At 39.0% G+C, this 19,239-nt stretch overlaps 1 protein-coding gene across 4 annotated transcripts in view; it reads left to right on the forward strand.

Annotated features, from left to right (window-relative positions):
* LOC124544684 (DNA ligase 4) overlaps positions 1-19,239 on the forward strand; it is a 297,481-nt gene that overhangs the window by 52,469 nt on the left and 225,773 nt on the right. For all 4 annotated transcript variants that reach the window (XM_047123315.1, XM_047123316.1, XM_047123314.1 and 1 more), the window contains one exon: positions 3,663-3,820. In XM_047123315.1, coding sequence (XP_046979271.1) covers positions 3,663-3,820 — 158 coding nt within the window. The remainder of the gene's footprint in view (positions 1-3,662; positions 3,821-19,239) is intronic.

Raw genomic sequence — 19,239 nt, forward strand, 5'->3', positions numbered from 1 at the left:
TACCTCCAGAAGACTGATTGCTGAACATTTCAAGTGAGAGTTTGATAATTATTTAAATTTCTTAGAAAAGTGCTTGTACACCAGGGCTTCACAACATACGTGCTCGCGGAGCAAGCTGTGAGCAGCAAGGCGCGAGCACGGAGCAGCGCGAGCACACTACCCCCACTACCGGACCAGAGCGGAGAGTGGGGAAAGTCACGTGGGGCACACAACAGCTGCCGTCAGTCAATGTAAATCCGCGGCCACCTGCAGGGATATCACTCACGAATTATTACTGCGACAAATGAAACAAATAAAGGAGAATGTGCACATGCCACATAATTTTATTAGCTTAGTGTATACCTCTACATTCGCATTAATTTGTGAACTGTTACACAATAAAAGGTGTCACTGAAGTGTGGGATTCTCGGTTATCTTGTACTTTTTGCCCTTTACAATTGTGTCTATGTTTGGAGTAATTGTTCTTGTGCATTTTAGGCGCAGCGTGCAGTTTAAATTTCAATCAGACAATGCGTTTCTCAAGCGTGTCTTGTTACATTTCATTGCAGAGAACAGTTGTTCACAAACATACGTGGAACCGAACATTGATATTATTGTAGCAAACGAGGAAATCTATTCTGAGGGAAGTGTCTGTAGAATTCCAAAATGTTATTCTTGTTCTGAAATTTGTCTCTGTATTCTCTGTCACACTGCAGGTCAATAATTTCTTTTGCAGCTCAGGACGAATCTGTTAAATATTCGCTGAATATGGAGAGAACAGATTAAAATCACTGTCTAGTGCTGTCAGATCTTGAAAGCGCTGATCAACTAAACTATGTGAATAACGTTCACCGTCTTTGTGAACATCTTGCATGGATGATAATTTAGGAAAATGAGCTAGGTTTCCTGTTTCCAGCTGACTCACCCAAAGTGTAAATTTCATTTAAAAGCTCATATTCGATCTATGAAATGAGTAATTAGCAGATCTTTACCTTGTAGTAAAATGTTCAAAGCATTCAGATGGCTAGTTAAATCTGCTAAGAACGCGAGATCACATTCAAACGTGTGCGCGCATTTCCCCTCCCTCCCTACTCTGCGACCTTGCACCTGCTTGCTAGCACGTGCCTGAGCAGACGCGAGTAATTGCGCTCAAAACCAGCCAGTTGTTAAGCCCTGTTGTACACTATTCCCAATCAGCAACATTTTTACTACCCATATTGGATGTGTTTGAAGTTTAAATGATTGCCCTGCTGAAACTGTGTTTCTCTGAATCTTTACAGAGCATGCATATTTAGATACAGAACATAATACTGTATTTTAATTACAGCAGTCTTTAAGCTTTCTTTAAAACATTACAAATTTACCAAACTTCCTGTTCAGTAGTTATAGATATATTTCCCCCTTCCGTTTCAAACCATCATGTAGCCACAGTTTTATAGTACTCCTTGCTAAAGTTTCCTGTTTATGATAAAATGTTCACAATAACTGATGTTTTATTGATATTCAGGAACTTATTATTCAACTTTCATGCACAACACTTTTAGTTATAGAATGCCAAATCATTATATATAACAAGAACAACTGGTAACTGGTTTTTCCTATCCAACTAAAATATTGCATACTATAGCTTTAAGAAATCTGGACTGTGTACACAAAAAAACAGAAACTTCAGAATTGGAAATAATCACTGCAGGTGTACCTCAAATAGAATGTGCATTGAATCTGAACTAGAGTGACATCAATCTGTGGCTGGGAGGAAGGTGTATAAATGTATTAATTTTATGGATAGGAGCTTACCAGAGGATACACAGAACAATTTCTTACTAAATAAAACTCAGAACTACTGAAAAACTATGTTTATTAATTACTGTAGTAATGCAACCACTTTATAACAGGTTCCTACTGCCTACCATATTTGTAACAGAGAAAGTATAGTTTGTAACAATATTACGAAAAGGAAAGTTGCTACTCACCATATAGCAGAGATGCTGACGTCTGTTTAAGACAGTGTTATTACTCAGGGAACATACACGTTGAAAGCTCCGATGATGGCTGTTAATCAGTTGAAATCAATTTGCAAAAGTAAATAAAGAAAACATGATTTGTGATTGGTTGCTGCTTATTTGGTAATTTTATGGTTTACAGTCGCTGCACAACTTGGGAACCATATGGAACCCCCCATTCAGAAATGTAGGGTTTCAAAGGGATCGAATGAAGGGTAGAGCCAAAGGTCATAATACATCTGAAATGTAAAGTCCACTGTTCAAAGTGCCGTCAATGCGAACAAGAGTTGACCGAGATGTGTAACCAATTGCACCCCATACCATCACGCCGGCTGATACGCCAGTATGGCGATGACGAAACCATGCTTCCAATGTGCATTCACCGCGATGTTGCCAAACACGGATGCGACCATCATGATGCTGTAAACAGAACCTGGATTCATCCGAAAAAATTCGTGCACCCAGGTTGGTCGTTGAGTACACCATCACAGGCACTCCTGTCTGTGATACAGTGTCAAGGGTAACCGCAGCCGTGGTCTCCGAGCTGATAGTTCATGCTGCTGCAAACGTTGTCAAACTGTTCGTGCAGATGGTTGTTGTCTTGCAAATGTCCCCATCTGTTGACTCAGGGATCGAGACGTGGCTGCATGATCCGTTACAGCCATGTGGATAGGATGCCTGTCATCTCGACTGCTAGTGATACAAGGCCGTTGGGATCCAGCACGGCATTCCGTATCACCCTCCTGAACCCACCAATTCCATATTCTGGTAACAGTCATTGGATCTTGACCAACGCAAGCAACAGTGTCGTGATATGATAAACTGCAATTGCGATAGGCTACAATCCGACCTTTATCAAAGTCGGAAATGTGATGGTACGCATTTCTCCTCCTTACATGAGGCATCACAACAACATTTCACCAGGCAACGCTGGTCAACTGCTGTTTGTGTGTAAGAAATTGGTTGGAAACATTCCTCATGTCAGCACGTTGTTGGTGTCGCCACTGCCGCCAACCTTGTGTGAATGCACTGAAAAGCTAATGATTTGCATATCGCAGCATCTTCTTCTTGTCGGTTAAATTTCGTGTCTGTAGCACGTCATCTTTGTGGTGTAGCAATTTTAATGGCCAGTAGTGTATGTAGGACTTCAAAAACTCTCTGAGACTTGTTGTTATTTATGATTACCACTAGAAAGTTAATCTCTTTCTTGCAACAATTTTCCCCTTCCCCTTGCAGAACTGGGTTTTTGACCTTATGTACAAGTGTCACCTCAAACCCCTCTGCAGTTAGTGCATTCTTTATTTTGATGGGTACAGCATCAATTGGTAGGTCCTCGATGACTAATTGTAAAGCCTGTTTAGGTTCCATAGTTTACGAGTGGGATTCAATCTCATGCTTTTTTTAACTCACCCTTGATTTTGTAGTAGTCTTCTACCAATACTGCCTGCAGTTTCATTGTGTTAGAGTGGCAACTTTCCTTTTCATAATATTGTTACATTCCATTCTGGATTTTGCTATGTAATATTCAGTTATTTTTCTTTTAATTTTGTAATAAATTTCTTACACTATTTGTTGTTTTTCAGTTTTTGTGTTTTATTGTTTATGTTTTATGTCACTAACACATTGATTGAAATTTGTCTTTAAATAACTCCAGTCATTCTGTTCTTTCATTGTTCTCAGGAAATCAGCTTCTATCCAGTGCTAAGGCTGTTGATACCGAAGTTTGATAGAGAAAGATCAGCATATGGTGTTAAAGAACATGCTCTGGCTAAGATTTATATACGCATACTTTGTCTTCCTAAAGGTGGGATGGATGCAGAAAAACTGCTGAATTTTAGGTATGCATCAACTAGAGACCACATCATTTGCTCTCTCTCTTTCTCTCTCTCTCTCTCTCTCTCTCTCTCCTCTCCTCTCCTCTCCTCTCCTCTCTGTATTTATACTCCGTGACTGGTTTCAGTGTGTGTTGAGTCATATTTAGACATTATCAATGGATTTTAATCCAGTACAAAGTATTTCACCCTACCAGAAATTGTAATGTTTGTACTAGTGCACAGCTACATTTTTCATTACTCCATGCATGAGTGACGTTCAATAAGTAATGCGACATATAGTTTCCTGAAAGCAGGTTGGTTTTATTCAGGTTTCTAATACATCATATTATTACCCACTCTTTTGGCTACAAAATCCTATTTTTCAATATAATCTCCATTCAGTGCAATGGTCTTACAATGCCTCATGGGGAGGGCCTGTTTGCTCGCATGGTACCTTTCTGATGATCGACATCAGAGCCATCACCTTGCTGCATCAGTAATCTCCCCATCACCCATATACTGCATCCTTCATTGGGCCAGGCAGGTGGAAGTTGGAAGGTGCGAGATCCTCACTGTAGGGTGGATGAGGAAGAACAGTCTAATGACATTTTGTGATCACCTCTCAGATGCACAGACTTGTATGAGGCCTTGTTTGTCATGGAGAAGGAGAAGTTCGTTTGCATTTTTATCGCAATAAACTCATTGAAGTTGTTTCTTCAATTTCTTGAACGTAGCACAATACACTTCAGAGTTTATTGTTGCACCGTGAGGGAGGACATCAAACAGAAGAACCCCTTCAGACTCGCAGAAGACCATCACCATGACTTTACTGGCTGAGAGTGTGGTTTTGAACTTTTTATACAGAGAAGAGATGGTGTGGAAACACTCCATGTATTGCAATTTTGTTTCCGATTCGAAGTGTTGAAGCCATGTTTCATTGCTGGTGATGACGTGTGACAAAAAATTGTCATGATCAGCCTCATAAAGTGTAAGGAATTCTGCACAAATGGTCTGTCATTGCTCTTTATGGTATTCTGTTAGGTGCTGAGGAACCCAGCGGACACACACCTGGTGGTCGAGTGTGTCAGCACTACCAGCAGACATGTCCATTTGAGCAGCAAGGTACTTGATATTGATTCATTGATCACCTCGATAGAGTGTGGCCATATGTTTCAACATTGCATGACTCTCAGCTGTGTGTGGATGGCTGGCATGCGAGAGATCTCACAGGTTTGTGTGACTTTGTTGAGGTGATGGCAGACACCTCCCCGAACGAGTCACCGTTCCAGGTCTTCATAGGCATTTTGCAAGTGCCTATGAATGTCCATGATGCTTTGGTTTTCTGCCAAAAGAAACTCAATGACATCTCTCTGCCTCCATTACAGGCCCCATTTGAAGGATATGTATAATGTTGCTATCTATCAAACTTCATGAAACTAAAGGGAATATTCTACAATGTCCCAAACAAATTCCACGTTTTTTTTTTTTTTTTTTACTGGAACTGACTGAGAAAACAAATGTGATGCATTACTTATTGAACGCCTCTGATCACTTATTAATTTTTTTTGTGATTATGAACTTTATTACATGCAACTACAGATTTGAATGTCCTGCCCTGTACTTGGATATTAATTGCTGTGTACAATAGAACAATTTTATTTCAGACTGACTGAGGCAAGGCAGAGTTCAAATGATTTAAATTCCAAATTATATAAATGTTTTATAAGATACTTATCTGAAACTATAATTAGGATTATAGCATACAGTGTGTGTAGTGGTTAAAAATGGATAAACTATAATATTATGTGAAATATTGTACAGTATATTTAATTTAAAATCACCTAATGTAATGTTATCATAACAGTGAATAATTAATGGTTACATTATTGATATATAACTACTGCACTGGTACATTACTGTATTTATTGAAAAATGAAATATGCACTGTACCTGAAAGTTACATGCTATGTTTACTGTAGAATGGTATGTACCTTACCAGTTATTTTGCTGGTGTCATCAGGATCTACAATGATATCTTCTGCAGCAGCCAAAGAGGAGCTACTCTCTGATGTTGATGCCATGTCAATATTTTCATCCCCACTGTATGTTGGTAACGGCTTAAGGAAGGACGTTATTTTTATTCGAGACTCTTTTGTGCAGTGTTCTTTTATGACTCATATATGTCTTTTAGTGCAAGGAAATACTATTGGTAAACCAGATTGGTGTTAGTAAAGTCGATAAGTGCGTTTGACCATTTGATCATTGGTCTATTACTTGTGCAGTCAGTGATATCATTGGACTTACTCTTCTTCTCTGTAAACTTCTTGTGCTCAGTCTATTATTTCATCTTCTGTGAGGATTTAGTTGCAAAAATCCTCATCTTTATCCAGCCAGTCACATCCATCCTCATGGTTGTAGCTGCAAGTGCATCCTGAAAATCTGAACCTTCTATTCCTTCAATGCCAAACACTGTTTTTTTGTTGCATAAAAGATTATGACATGCATTTTGAAGGGTTGTAGTTCTAACTAGATTCTATTTGCTGCCCATTTGACTTAAAAGTAAGGATCATTCCTTGATCTGTATCCTGGAAAAGCAAACTAGTGTTAGGAGGGAGAAAAATACAATTAACCAGTCCATCATCACTAGACAGATCGGGGGGATGAACAGGAGCATTACCGAACATCAGCAACATATGTTCAGCTTTCAATTTGGAATTTTTGAACTTCAGGTACGAAACCATTCTTGATACAATTAGAAAATAACTGTGTGGTAACCCTAATCCCTTTGTTAGTGTTATGGATAAATGGGAGATGCTACGTAATATGTGTGAGTGTTCTACATTTTACTAATTTCCCAATTATAAGTGATGTAAATTGAGTGAACCATCAGCATTACCACATAAAAGTTCTTTATTACTCACTTTACACCCAGATGTTGAACTGTATTTCCTGCTGGCCTATGTATTGTCAGTGATGGACTTCCAAAACAATCAAATTTTATATGCATTGTATAACTGTGCCAAAGATAAACTTCCTGCTTCTAAAACATTCTTTATTTCCTTAGGGAATGGTTCACCTCTTCGATGTCTGCAGTTAAACTTCCCCCACACACTTTTCTGTTAGAAATATCATGCCAATTACAGACTCTGAACAGCCATCCATTATAACCCTGAAACCTGTTTGACTTAATTTATCTGTAAATCTTTCCACTGCAGCCATCAGGTTGACACAGTTTAAGTACAGGAACTCCAACAAAGTATTCTTGTTTGTACTAGGTGTACACAGCATCATCATTGGTGGTCAGCTTTGGTCCAGTTGTCTGTTTTTGTTTTGTGGGTAATTAATTTTCATTCAGCTCAAAATCCAAATTTTATTACAGGTTTTCTTATGGTTATAAACAGGCATCTTTGCCGTGCCGATCTCTGTCAAAATACTCTGGGCAGAACTGCAGCTCTGATTTTGTAAAGCATTCTCATTTTATCTTCTGTTTGCTCTTAACACTCATCTTGGTTACACTATTGTGCTGCACAGTACTTTAATACACTTTTAAACTATCAGAGAAATGAAATTTACCACAACTTGTCATGCAGGCTTCAGCGAGTGAGCTGAGCAGGCGTGGACATTGTTGGATGCTTATGAACAACAATGATACATCTACATTTATATTTATTGACCATACATGAATTGAATGGGAAGGGAGGTGATGCATTCAGCATTTTACAGTAAATGATTTCCATACAGTAAGGTGGCAATTCACCTTGTGATAAACTCATTTAGAATTTCAAGTTAGTGAAGTGCAAAATGTGTGTGTGTGTGTGTGTGTGTGTGTGTGTGTGTGTGTGTGTGTGTGGGTGTGTGGGTGGGTGGGTGGGTGAGTGAGTGAGTGGGTTGGGGGGGGGCATTACTGTGTTTGGTCTTCCTGTTTTGTTGTATGTGTCATAGTTCATTATTTTGTCTTATCTTAATAGTTCAGACACTGCTGTGTTTTGTGCTTATGTCTATAAACTGCACCCACACTTTGATACAGTTGGCAATTAAATGTGGTCATTGTGTGTGAGAGATGTTGAAACATGCTATGAACCATTCATCATCCCATATCAAGAGATAAACAGATCTCAGTATTCTAGACAAAATATTTAAATAGGCTGAACAAACACGTACATAATTGCAGCATTAGGTAATGTTAATACACTGACACTGAAAATTAAAATTCTGAAGCAACTTAATACATATTTTATGACGAACATACATGCACCATCAAGGACACTAAAATATTATCTAATTCAAAATAATAATTATGGTATTACTTAATTGTGGCGTCTTGTTACAGTTTAAGACGTTTTTGGAACCCAAAACACAAGATTTCAACAACATTTATTTTGTTTCAGCATAGTTTGACACTAAGAAAAAAAGAAAAGTACCACACTTGTAAGAACATCTTATGTTGCTATTTTTGTATCTGCGCAGGCATGACAATGTTGCAAAACCATCACTGTCAGCACAAAATATAACTATACTATCTGACACTGGCCCACTTACAAGCCAGGGAGCTGAAGCTGGGAAGAGGGAATGAAACATGACATGAGAATCAGTCTACTGGGGAGCAGGTAGTCCAAACACCACATGGAGACAAGCATGCAGCAAATCACAATGCGACCAACATGAGTGGCTGAATAACTTAAGCACATGGTAAACAGCATGATGTGAGACGAAGGCCAGATCCAAGGTAGTTGATGGCCACATAGGATCTGTTGAGCCAGGCCTATTGCTGCTAGCAAGTAAAGAAGTGAATCAATGGCTCTTCCCACACCACACTTCACACATGCCTTCTGTGACAGTGCTCTGCACTGTTCTGCTGCAGTAGTCACACCAGCTCATCACTTTACATCTCAACATCCGCTGGCAGGGTACTAAATCACTCACTGCCTACGAAAAGGCCACATAGCACTGAAAATCGCCTGGCTTCTGCCATGACCTCCATTGCAAAATTGGATAGTGCATGAGATTCCTTGGCAGCAGATCTACTGAAAGAGACAACAGTGATGCAGCTGGCTTCAGTGGTGGGATGGAATATTGTGGAAGCTGGGGTGATGGCTGGTCCACCGGCAAACAACAAAGCTGTGCACCCTGGCACAATTATGAACCTCCCACCACAATGAGACCTTGACTGGCCCAGGGCTTGGCTGGCTAGGAGACAGTGGCATTGACGGTGCAACAGGTCATGGATGCAACTGACACATATGATGGGTCAGCATTCTCGATTGACATCAACACAAAGAAAAGCTTACCTTTCTGGCTCACTACTGCACCTGACAGCCACCCATGATGCTGGCTGAAGGCCCAAACAGAGTCCTGTGAGGAAAAACAGTGGGCCCTGACAGTCCAGAGCATGTGGCTCAGGGTGCAACCAATCCAGAAGACCCTGCAGCTGACACCAATTTGACTGTTCCATCAGACTGCACCAATTAACTGGTGTTGCCCTGTTCCTGACAAGAAAACTAGACAGGTTATCATTGTGAGACAAGGTGACACTGACTCCTTTAATTGAGTTTTGAATGTTCACACGAATTGCTCTACCTCCAAGTTAGAAGCCTTGTGAACTGGGACAGTAGTCAAATGCTGGATACCATTGTAGATGCAAAATTCTACTAACTTACACAACACAAATTGCTGGCCATTGTTGGAGACACAGTATCGAGGAGAGTACTCGATAGCAAAAATATTGTTCTTGTGCAACACTACTATTTCTTTATTTTCATGAAGTAATGAGTGTTATTGACAGGGGAGCTCAAATTGATTCCATGTTTCTAGATTTCCAGAAGACTTTTGATACCATTCCTCACAAGTGGCTTCTAATCAGATTGTGTGCCTATGGCGTATCGTTTCACTTGTGCAACTGGATTTGTGATTTCCTGTAAAGAAGGTCACAGTATGCAGGAGCTGACAAGAAGTCATAGAGTGAAACAGAAATGATATTTGTCATTCCACAAGGAGGTTGTAACCTCCCCCCTTCTTCCTTCTTCCACATATTTTCCAAATTAAACAATGCCCAGTCCAAGTAATTAATAAGGAACGTCTTTTATGAAGATTTGAGAGGAGCGAAGATTACAATAAACTTTCAAGTTTATTTAGCTTGTCATGTTGAGATGGCTCCAGTTCTTCTTGTCTTAAGGTCTGGTTCTTGAAGCTCAAAATCTAACATCAAGTCCTCATGGTTGGTTTGAACTAAATAAACTGAAAGATTGTTGTTGCAGAATTTTTTACATAAGTATATTTTCCTCTGATTTTCTCTCATTTTAGTATATCATGAGTATTTTGATTTTTCGCATTAACAGAGCGGAAATTACATTGTTCGCACAAAAAATAAATCTGATCACATCAGAAGCAAGCTTATGACTTTCTCACTGTGTGGAAATAACAATATTCCAAAGGATTAACAATTTTTCTTAACAAATGAATTCCTATTAGTTTTCATTGCAGTATTAATTCGATTATTATTTCATAAATGAATCCAGAAATAAACATAGTAAACAGTACAGGATTGCATAATGAATAATAGAAATTTTAAGTGGGCAAATAATGCATAATTTCAAATGTTTCTAAAAAAAATAATTTTAACTGTACATTCAGAACTATTACTTATCGATTATAACATCGAAAGTAAATATTTTATAAAGCAATTCCTTTTCATAAATTGTAGCTTGAAATGTAACATACTGTGTATAAAATCATATGAAAATTTTCAGAAAAGCAACTGAGATAATACTGACCTGTCAAAAATTCAAAAAATAATACTGTTATCAACAATTACTGCTGAGGAAAAGTAATGCCAGAGTAGGCTATTCCGTTACAAAGTGTTATAGGCCCTCTGCTGGTACTAATCTATAGGGCGCCCATAATTAGAGTCCCAGTTCCAAAATGTTGTAGAAATAGAGCCATTGTCCAGAATGATGTTAAATTTTAACAATATATTACTGCTAAACGTCATGGATTAAAAAAAAAAATTTACCAATCATAGCACTGTAAGCATCTTAATGTAAATGGGGTCGGCTACAAATGACAGATGAATCACAATACAATGTCTAAGGTTTGAGTTCACATTATACCATCTGTAATGTTGAGTGTGTATGACTGCCCAAGTTCAGCAGTCAACAGTTGTGGCATTGTTAGTTAGGTAAGCCCATCCACTACGGTGATGTCGTACCTCACTGGATAGGAAAAATCGGTTTTAAATTAGCCTGAGGCTAAGAACTGGATAAAAAGCAAAATGACATTGGTCTTTAATTGCTGTGGTGCCAAAAGCAGTATAAAAAGCAAAATGACTTGGGTTTATAATTGTAATGAGTCTGGCACAGTACATGTTCAATATGCTCCACTGTTTTGTGCCACAAATTGCAATCGAGAAACAGATCGGAGCACCTCAGGAGTCACATTGGAAATGCACTGCAAAATATGTGCCTTCAGTTCAGCTACATTCGTAATTGGAGCACTGTACACATCATCCTTCAGGTAATCCCTCAGCCAAAAGTCCTGCAAAATAAGATCAGGTGATCTGGACAGCCAGGCTATATGGAAATGAAGACTGATAATACTATTATTTCCAAAATGCCTTTGCAGCAGCCGACTCACTGGCTATACAGTGGGCAGAGGAGCAGCATCGTATATAAAAATTATCCTACCCACACATCCAGGGTTGGAATGGCATTTGTGCAGAAGGCACACATAGTGTTTACCAGTGATGGTACATGTAACGGGACCCGCAAGACTTGTCTCCTTTGAAAATACAGCCCTACAATAAATGTTGCTATTGTCGTAAGTTGTGTGTGCTGTACTTGCGATCTTGTTATCACGTTCTTGTCCGCAGCATGAATAAGATGCGCTGTCACTGTACGCATGGACAAGCCCTTGTGTGACAGTCTTTTTTTTATTCCAGGCCACACAAAATGGTTAGCTATTAGTCCAATTGTTGCCTTCATGCCGGGGTGGCATAAATTATGTAGACTTTCAAAGGCTTGCTTGTGTAGCACCGTAGGAACGAACAGCTGAGTTTGAAACCTCACAATACAGCTTTGCATTTGTAGCTGGAATGTGAGTGGGCTGAAGTTGAAGACCAGATGTGGCATCTTGTAAACAATCTCAAAGTTTCAGGTCAGATTCCTGTGGTTGGACTAGCTGTGCAAAATATATTCTTCATGATACTGCTCACCTGGGATAGACAGTCTGCAATGGCATTGTTGATTCCTGATATATGCCGTACAGTTGGTTATATTGTCTTGAATAACATTTGTCATTTAAAAATGAAAAAAAAAAACTCTAGCTTTCAACTGTACACAGAAATATTTAATGGACCAATAAATCACCAACAATTCATGGTCTTATGCTCTCCGTTGTTGCTGCACGGGAGATAGATTTTGTGAAAAGAATTCGAGAGGCTGCCAGGCACTGTCTACATATTGTTGCAAGGCTCTAACACTTTGGACAACTTAAAGTGGTGAAGTATATGTGTAAACTCCCACTTCTTTAATGATACAACTAAACTCCCACTCCTTTAACGATACTACTTACTTGAGATTGTCAGCTGACTTTCCTTGCTGGTTAGCTGGCTGCTGCAATCTCCTTTTCTCTTCTTCTCTGCAGTATATTTACTCGGAACAGGATTTCTCAATACTCTTTCTACTTATAAAAATAAGCAGACGTACACAGTTTCTTTTGCTTCAAGTAATATTAAAAAATGAAGCCCATTCCCATCCTGAGTCTCAATGCACATCTTATCCTCTCCATATCCAGGATGAGCATTAATTAACAATATCTCAACTGTCCTTTTTTTCCCACTACAAAAGTCAAAGTTATAAAACAGCACAGAATACATAAACACTCCTTGTTCTTTGACTGTGGCTTCCATGGTGCGACCAGCAAACACTTGTTGGTGCTGTTTGAACGCCGCGTCTACAGTCGTCTCACGATAAACTTCAAACCTGCACATGCAGACAGGTGATATGCAGTAAATAGGGTTCGTTTCTCCCACTCACAACTAAAATATTGGGTGTTCGAGATGGTGGAAGACCGAGTGGTTCTAGAATTTACACAGAAATTCTCAAAGCACTACATTCCCCCCCCCCCCCCCCCCCCCCCCCTTAGATCGAACATGCAATATTTTATACACAGTTATTGTTGTTGTTGTGGTCTTCAGTCCTGAGACTGGTTTGATGCAGCTGTCCATGCTACCCTATCCTGTGCAAGTTTCTTCATCTCCCAGTACCTCCTGCAACCTACATCCTTCTGAATCTGCTTAGTGTATTCATCTCTTGGTCTCCCTCTATGATTTTTGCCCTCCACGCTGCCCTCCAATGCTAAATTTGTGATCCCTTGATGCCTCAGAACACATGCTACCAATCGGTCCCTTCTTCTCGTCAAGTTGTGCCACATACTCCTCTTCTCCCCAATTCTATTCAATACCTCTTCATTAGTTATGTGATCTACCCATCTAATCTTCAGCATTCTTCTGTAGCACCACATTTTGAAAGCTTCTATTCTCCTCCTGTCCGAACTATTTATTGTCCATGTTTCACTTCCATACATGGCTACACTCCATACAAATACTTTCAGAAATGATGAAATGACTTCCTGACACTTAAATTTATACTCGATGTTAACAAATTTCTCTTCTTCAGAAATGCTTTCCTTGCCATTGCCAGTCTACATTTTATTTCTTCTCTACTTCGACCATCATCAGTTATTTTGCTCCCCAAATAGCAAAATTCCTTTACTACTTAGTGTCTCATTTCCTAATCTAATTCCCTCAGCATCACCCGACTTAATGCGACTGCATTCCATTATCCTCGTTTTGCTTTTGTTGATGTTCATCATATATCCTCCTTTCAAGACATTGTCCATTCCGTTCAACTGCTCTTTCATGTCCTGTGCTGTCTCTGACAGAATTACAATGTCATCGGCGAACCTCAAAGTTTTTATTTCTTCTCCATGGATTTTAATACATACTCCGAATTTTTCTTTTGTTTCTTTTACTGCTTGCTCAATACACAGATTGAATAACATCGGGGAGAGGCTACAACCCTGTCTCACTCCCTTCCCAACCACTGCTTCCCTTTCATGCCCCTTGACTCTTATAGCTGCCATCTGGTTTCTGTACAAATTGTAAATAGCCTTTCGCTCCCTGTATTTTACCCCTGCCACCTTTAGAATTTGAAAGAGAGTATTCCAGTCAACATTGTCAAAAGCTTTCTCTAAGTCTACAAATGCTAGAAATGTAGGTTTGCCTTTCCTTAATCTTTCTTCTAAGATAAGTCGTAAGGTCAGTATTGCCTCATGTGTTCCAATATTTCTATGGAATCCAAACTGATCTTCGCCGATGTTGGCTTCTACCAGTTTTTCCATTCGTCTGTAAAGAATTTGCGTTAGTATTTTGCAGCTGTGACTTATTAAACTGATAGTTCGGTAATTTTCACATCTGTCAACACCTGCTTTCTTTGGGATTGGAATTATTATATTCTTCTTGAAGTCTGAGGGTACTTCACCTGTCTCATACATCTTCCTCACCAGATGGTAGAGTTTTGTCAGGACTGGCTCTCCCAAGGCCGTCAGTAGTTCTAATGGAATGTTGTCTACTCCCAGGGCCTTGTTTCGGCTCAGGTCTTTCAGTGCTCTGTCAAACTCTTCACGCGGTATCGTATCTCCCATTTCAACACAGTTATTAGATACATTAATACCACATATAACAATAATTCACATTTCAACAGTATATTTTCCATATTTTTAAATAACCATGAATAACCTTTTATTTACTATTTAGCTATTCTTATTTCTTCACTTTACTTTAATAATAAAACAAGAGCGTTACACTCAGTGTTGGAGTTAGTTTTTTTAATATTTAGGAATCGTGAAGACTTTTTTTGTTTTTTCTGCTATCTTTCCAGTCATAAATTTTGGGTGTTCTATGACATATGAACAATCTATCTCTGGTTCTCAACTTTTTGTGCTATCTTTTTTAAGTATGTACTATTTTCAATATTTTATGTAGTCTGGAGGAGCTGTGGGTACCCTGAAAGTGTCCCTTGGGACACTCGTGAACTTACATAAAATGTAATAATGCTCGTTGTGTATAGAATTCAAACTTACCAGTATAATCCCTATAAAATGTGTGACTTCTGTCACGATACTGTCGTTTTCCCCTAGGATCAGTACCTATACCTTGCCTGTGGGTTGACCATACGAGTGCACTTCCTCTTTCCGTTCTGGTAGACACGCCCCTTTCTACAACATCCCTATTCATTAGGTTACGGATCGTCCTATCTCCATTTAAGTACGCCGGCCCTTTATATTCAGTAAATGCCAGGTACGCCCCCCCCCCCCCCCCTCCTCTACTCATCAACTTCTGTACTTGTAACAGATACCATGTCTGGAAGTACTATTCAGTAGATAATATGTTTACTTAGGCTATATGAGTCCCACTATCCTACAATTTATCAGAATATTTGTTAAGCTGACATTCCTTAATGACTATCACAATTAACTCTTTGGCATATGTTCTCTTTCATAACTCATGCCTCCTTCTTATGTATACTTGGAAATCGTCACAGTTTTTATTCTTATGTGTATGCGGATGTGTGTTCATGTAGTCTGATTCATCAGCCCTCTTATCTGAAGATAATATGTAGGTTATTGGAAACCACAGAAATAAGGAAGGACTTCTGTGATAGAAGTAGATGAATATGGAAAGAGGGAAAAAATAGATAGGTCCTGTAATGAGAAGTAACACAAGGAAATAAATAAAAATGGTTGCTAAGATCGAAGAAGAGAAAGAAGATAGCCCCAAAGACAGGAAACCCTTCCCACTCCCCTTCACCAGGATCCCTAGCTCGCAGGTACTTGAGTGAGAAGCCAGAGGAGGTTTGGTGTCCTACCGAATGGACATTCCCACCTTCACCCTTTAGGTCCCCAAAGGTAATCTTAGCAACCCTATGGAAATGGAAAATGTTGAAGAATCAGGCACACTTGTTAGTGAGGGTTGTTTGAAAGGTGTGGTGTGTGGTTTGTGTTAGTAATGATTTATCTGTTGTTGTAAATCATGCTTTACAATACCTACCCCTTTCCAAAACTGATACGAACCCTCCCATTTACATCACATCTCATAAAAGGTAGAAAATATTCTATACAAAATAGAAAATCTATACACTACAGTATAACAGTTGTTCAAATATTCACCTGGTATTATATTTTTCCAGAAATATAATATCCCATTCAGTTTATGTTGTCTAGATATCACTCTGTTTAAATAGTACCATCATATTACATTTTGTAACTGGTCCACAATAGCAGAAGATCGAAGTTGCTGGCACTCAGTTACCTCAAATGCTCTTCAAAACTTTGAGCTGGAACGTCGACGAATGGAGAATGACAAACACCGGAGACGTAAACTCCTCCAGACTCAGCCACGTCCTCCACCTTCCATCAGCTGTAATGTCTGTGGCCGCCTGTTCCACGCTAGGATTGGATTGCTAAGCCATCAATGACACTTCCACACCTGAACCGTGATATCTCAGGAGATAAATGAAAACTTGGATACGAGTATCAGCCGCCGCCGCCGATTACACTTTCCACTAATATAACATTTTATTCATTTCATTTTGTGTCTAGAAATCACTTTCTTTCTTATTCTGTGATTCTCCTGAGTTGTAGTCATATCCAGTTTTTTAGGAAATAAGATTATAGGATAGGTTAAGATCTTAGGAATAGATGACAGAATAGTTTAAGATTTTAAGGGAATTTGGTGGGAAAACTATTTTGGAAGGGACACCGAAAACAACTCTGGATCCGACAGTCGTCACTCCACCCGTTAACTCAGAATGTTAATGTCCCTGAGGAATATACAGATTTACATCATTTACATTGTATTTTCCCTTTTCTGATCCAGTTGTAGGATCCACTAAAAATAATGTCTTGGGTCCCTCGTATTTTTGGAAAAAACTTGTGTCTCTCTTCCTTCAGGGCAGAGCCTTGAAGATGTCGTTTTACAAGAACTGGGTCATCAACCTTGTACTGAGGCTCTACAGTTTTCTCATTATGCTTACTTACCCATTGTTGGCCCTTTTCAACTAAATTCTTAGAAACTATTTCCTGGTTCGTTTCGTAATTGACACTTGGTTGTTCAGGCCAACTAAAACATTTAATGAGGGGTTCACCTACAAAGGGCTTACCTATTGCTTCTAATGGTGTCCACCCAGTTGAAAAATGTGGTAATTCATTTGGAATCAGTTCACAAAGTCTTCAATTTTTGTTGCCCATGAAGTATGTTTTTTATGGCAGTAGGTACGGCATAGTTTTCCTATTTCCTTTACTACTCATTCACACAGATTCGAGGACGGGTTATAGTTGGATATTAACACTTGACTAATACCTTCCCACACTAGAAATTTTTTAAAATCATTACTCACGAATTGTGGTCTATTATCTGTGAGAAAATGTTTTGGTTTACCTACCTCCAGAAAGTATTGTTGTAAACAGTGTATAATCATCGGCGTATTTGCCCTTTTGATTGGATACAGTTTAACATACTTTGACCAACACTCTATGACAACCAAAATGTATGACATTTCTCCCTTTCCTTTTGGAATTGGACCAAAAAAATTGGCTGCTGTGAGATCATGTAACGACTTAGGAATAATCGGATACATTTTGTATTTCACACAGGTATTACTCTCTTTCACCTTATGGGAGATCTCACAGGTTCTAATTAAAGATGATACTTTATGCCCTAGCTTCTTAAAATAATAAAACTTATTTATATGAGTTATAGTTTTTGATTCCGAAGTGTCCATATCCTATATGGACATATCACACTAGAGTGTCTTCCATTACCTTCGGAATGCATAAATGCCAACATTGTGATGTCACATTGTCTCTCCAAAACAAATTTTGACCTATAATTTTTCATTTTCCTACTTGATTAGGAGGTAAGGAATTCCTAATACACATAGCAAACATTTCTGTAAAATAGGAATCATGATGGGTATTCTCTGTTATTCTATGGGCCATCTCCTGTGCCCTGATGTTCAGATATTCTACTGACAAAGTTAATTGCAAACATAATGCCGGGTCCTCCCATACATTTTAATTCTTCCATTCCTATGGGTAATCTAGACAAAGCATCTGGTACAATATTCTCAGAAACTTTTACATATTGTATGCTAATATCATATTACCGTAGGAAAAGCATCCATCACGTTAATCTACTGTGTAACAATTGACTACTGATTAAAGAAGACAGAGCTTGATAATCTGTATAAATATGGATTTCTGAACCCCATATTAGTGTTTGAAATTTTTGGATACCGTATTTACTCGAATCTAAGCCGCACTCGAATCTAAGCCGCACCTGAAAAATGAGACTTGAAATAAAGGAAAAAATAATTTCCTGAATCTAAGCCGCAGCTGAAATTTGAGACTCGAAATTCAAGGGAAGATTGGTTGGTTGGTTGGTTGTTTTGGGGAAGGAGACCAGACAGCGTAGTCATCGGTCTCATCGGATTAGGGAAGGATGGGGAAGGAAGTCGGCCGTGCCCTTTCAGAGGAACCATCCCGGCATTTGCCTGGAGTGATTTAGGGAAATCACGGAAAACCTAAATCAGGACGGCCGGACGCGGGACTGAACCGTCGTCCTCCCGAATGCGAGTCCATTCAAGGGAAGAGAAAAGTTTTAGGCCGCACCTCCAAATCGAAACAAAGTTGGTCAATTGTAATATGAGACAGAATTCAGGTCGAATGAATGACGATACAGCTGCAGTAGTTTGGTTCGAGCCGTAAGCCTAGCAGTTAAGCTTTACCAGGTAGCCATTGCTATGCGTCAGGCGCTCCGTCCTTATTTATGCGCGTACCCTTCGTTTTTCATGTGCTTCGTCTGGTTTGAATTGATTGCTTATTTTTCTTTGATCTGATAATTGCCGTTCTCTTTGTTATAGGTGTTTTCATCACTCTAAGCCGAAAATGCATTACTGTACTGTGTCATGCATTGTTTGTCGCATTCCGATAATGAATGTTCACGACCTGTCGCCGCTCGCGGCATGGTTTGCTTTTGTGCGTGCTACCGCCGCTTACAATAAAAAAAAAAGAGAGAGTAATTGTCTCAGTAGCGAAACAATGGCAAGAGACTGCTATTTGTTGTTATTTACACTGCTGCTTTCTTTGATAATGATCAACAAGAACCAAATAATAAACTGCGTATGATAGAAGATGTTCTGAACGAGAGTTTAGCGAAAATTTTTCTCCGTTTGAAAATCATTGCAGACGCCTCTTTAGTACATTATTTTCTGCACAGAAATTAAGAGTCATCTTAGATTTAAAAATCTAGTCAATTGCCGTGCTTCATTTCTGACTATATCACTATTAGGCATAAGAATAATACGAATATGAACATGACATATGTGTAT

Source organism: Schistocerca americana, chromosome 8, assembly GCF_021461395.2.
Source record: "Schistocerca americana isolate TAMUIC-IGC-003095 chromosome 8, iqSchAmer2.1, whole genome shotgun sequence".
In the NCBI taxonomy this organism is placed as follows: Eukaryota; Metazoa; Arthropoda; class Insecta; order Orthoptera; family Acrididae; genus Schistocerca; species Schistocerca americana.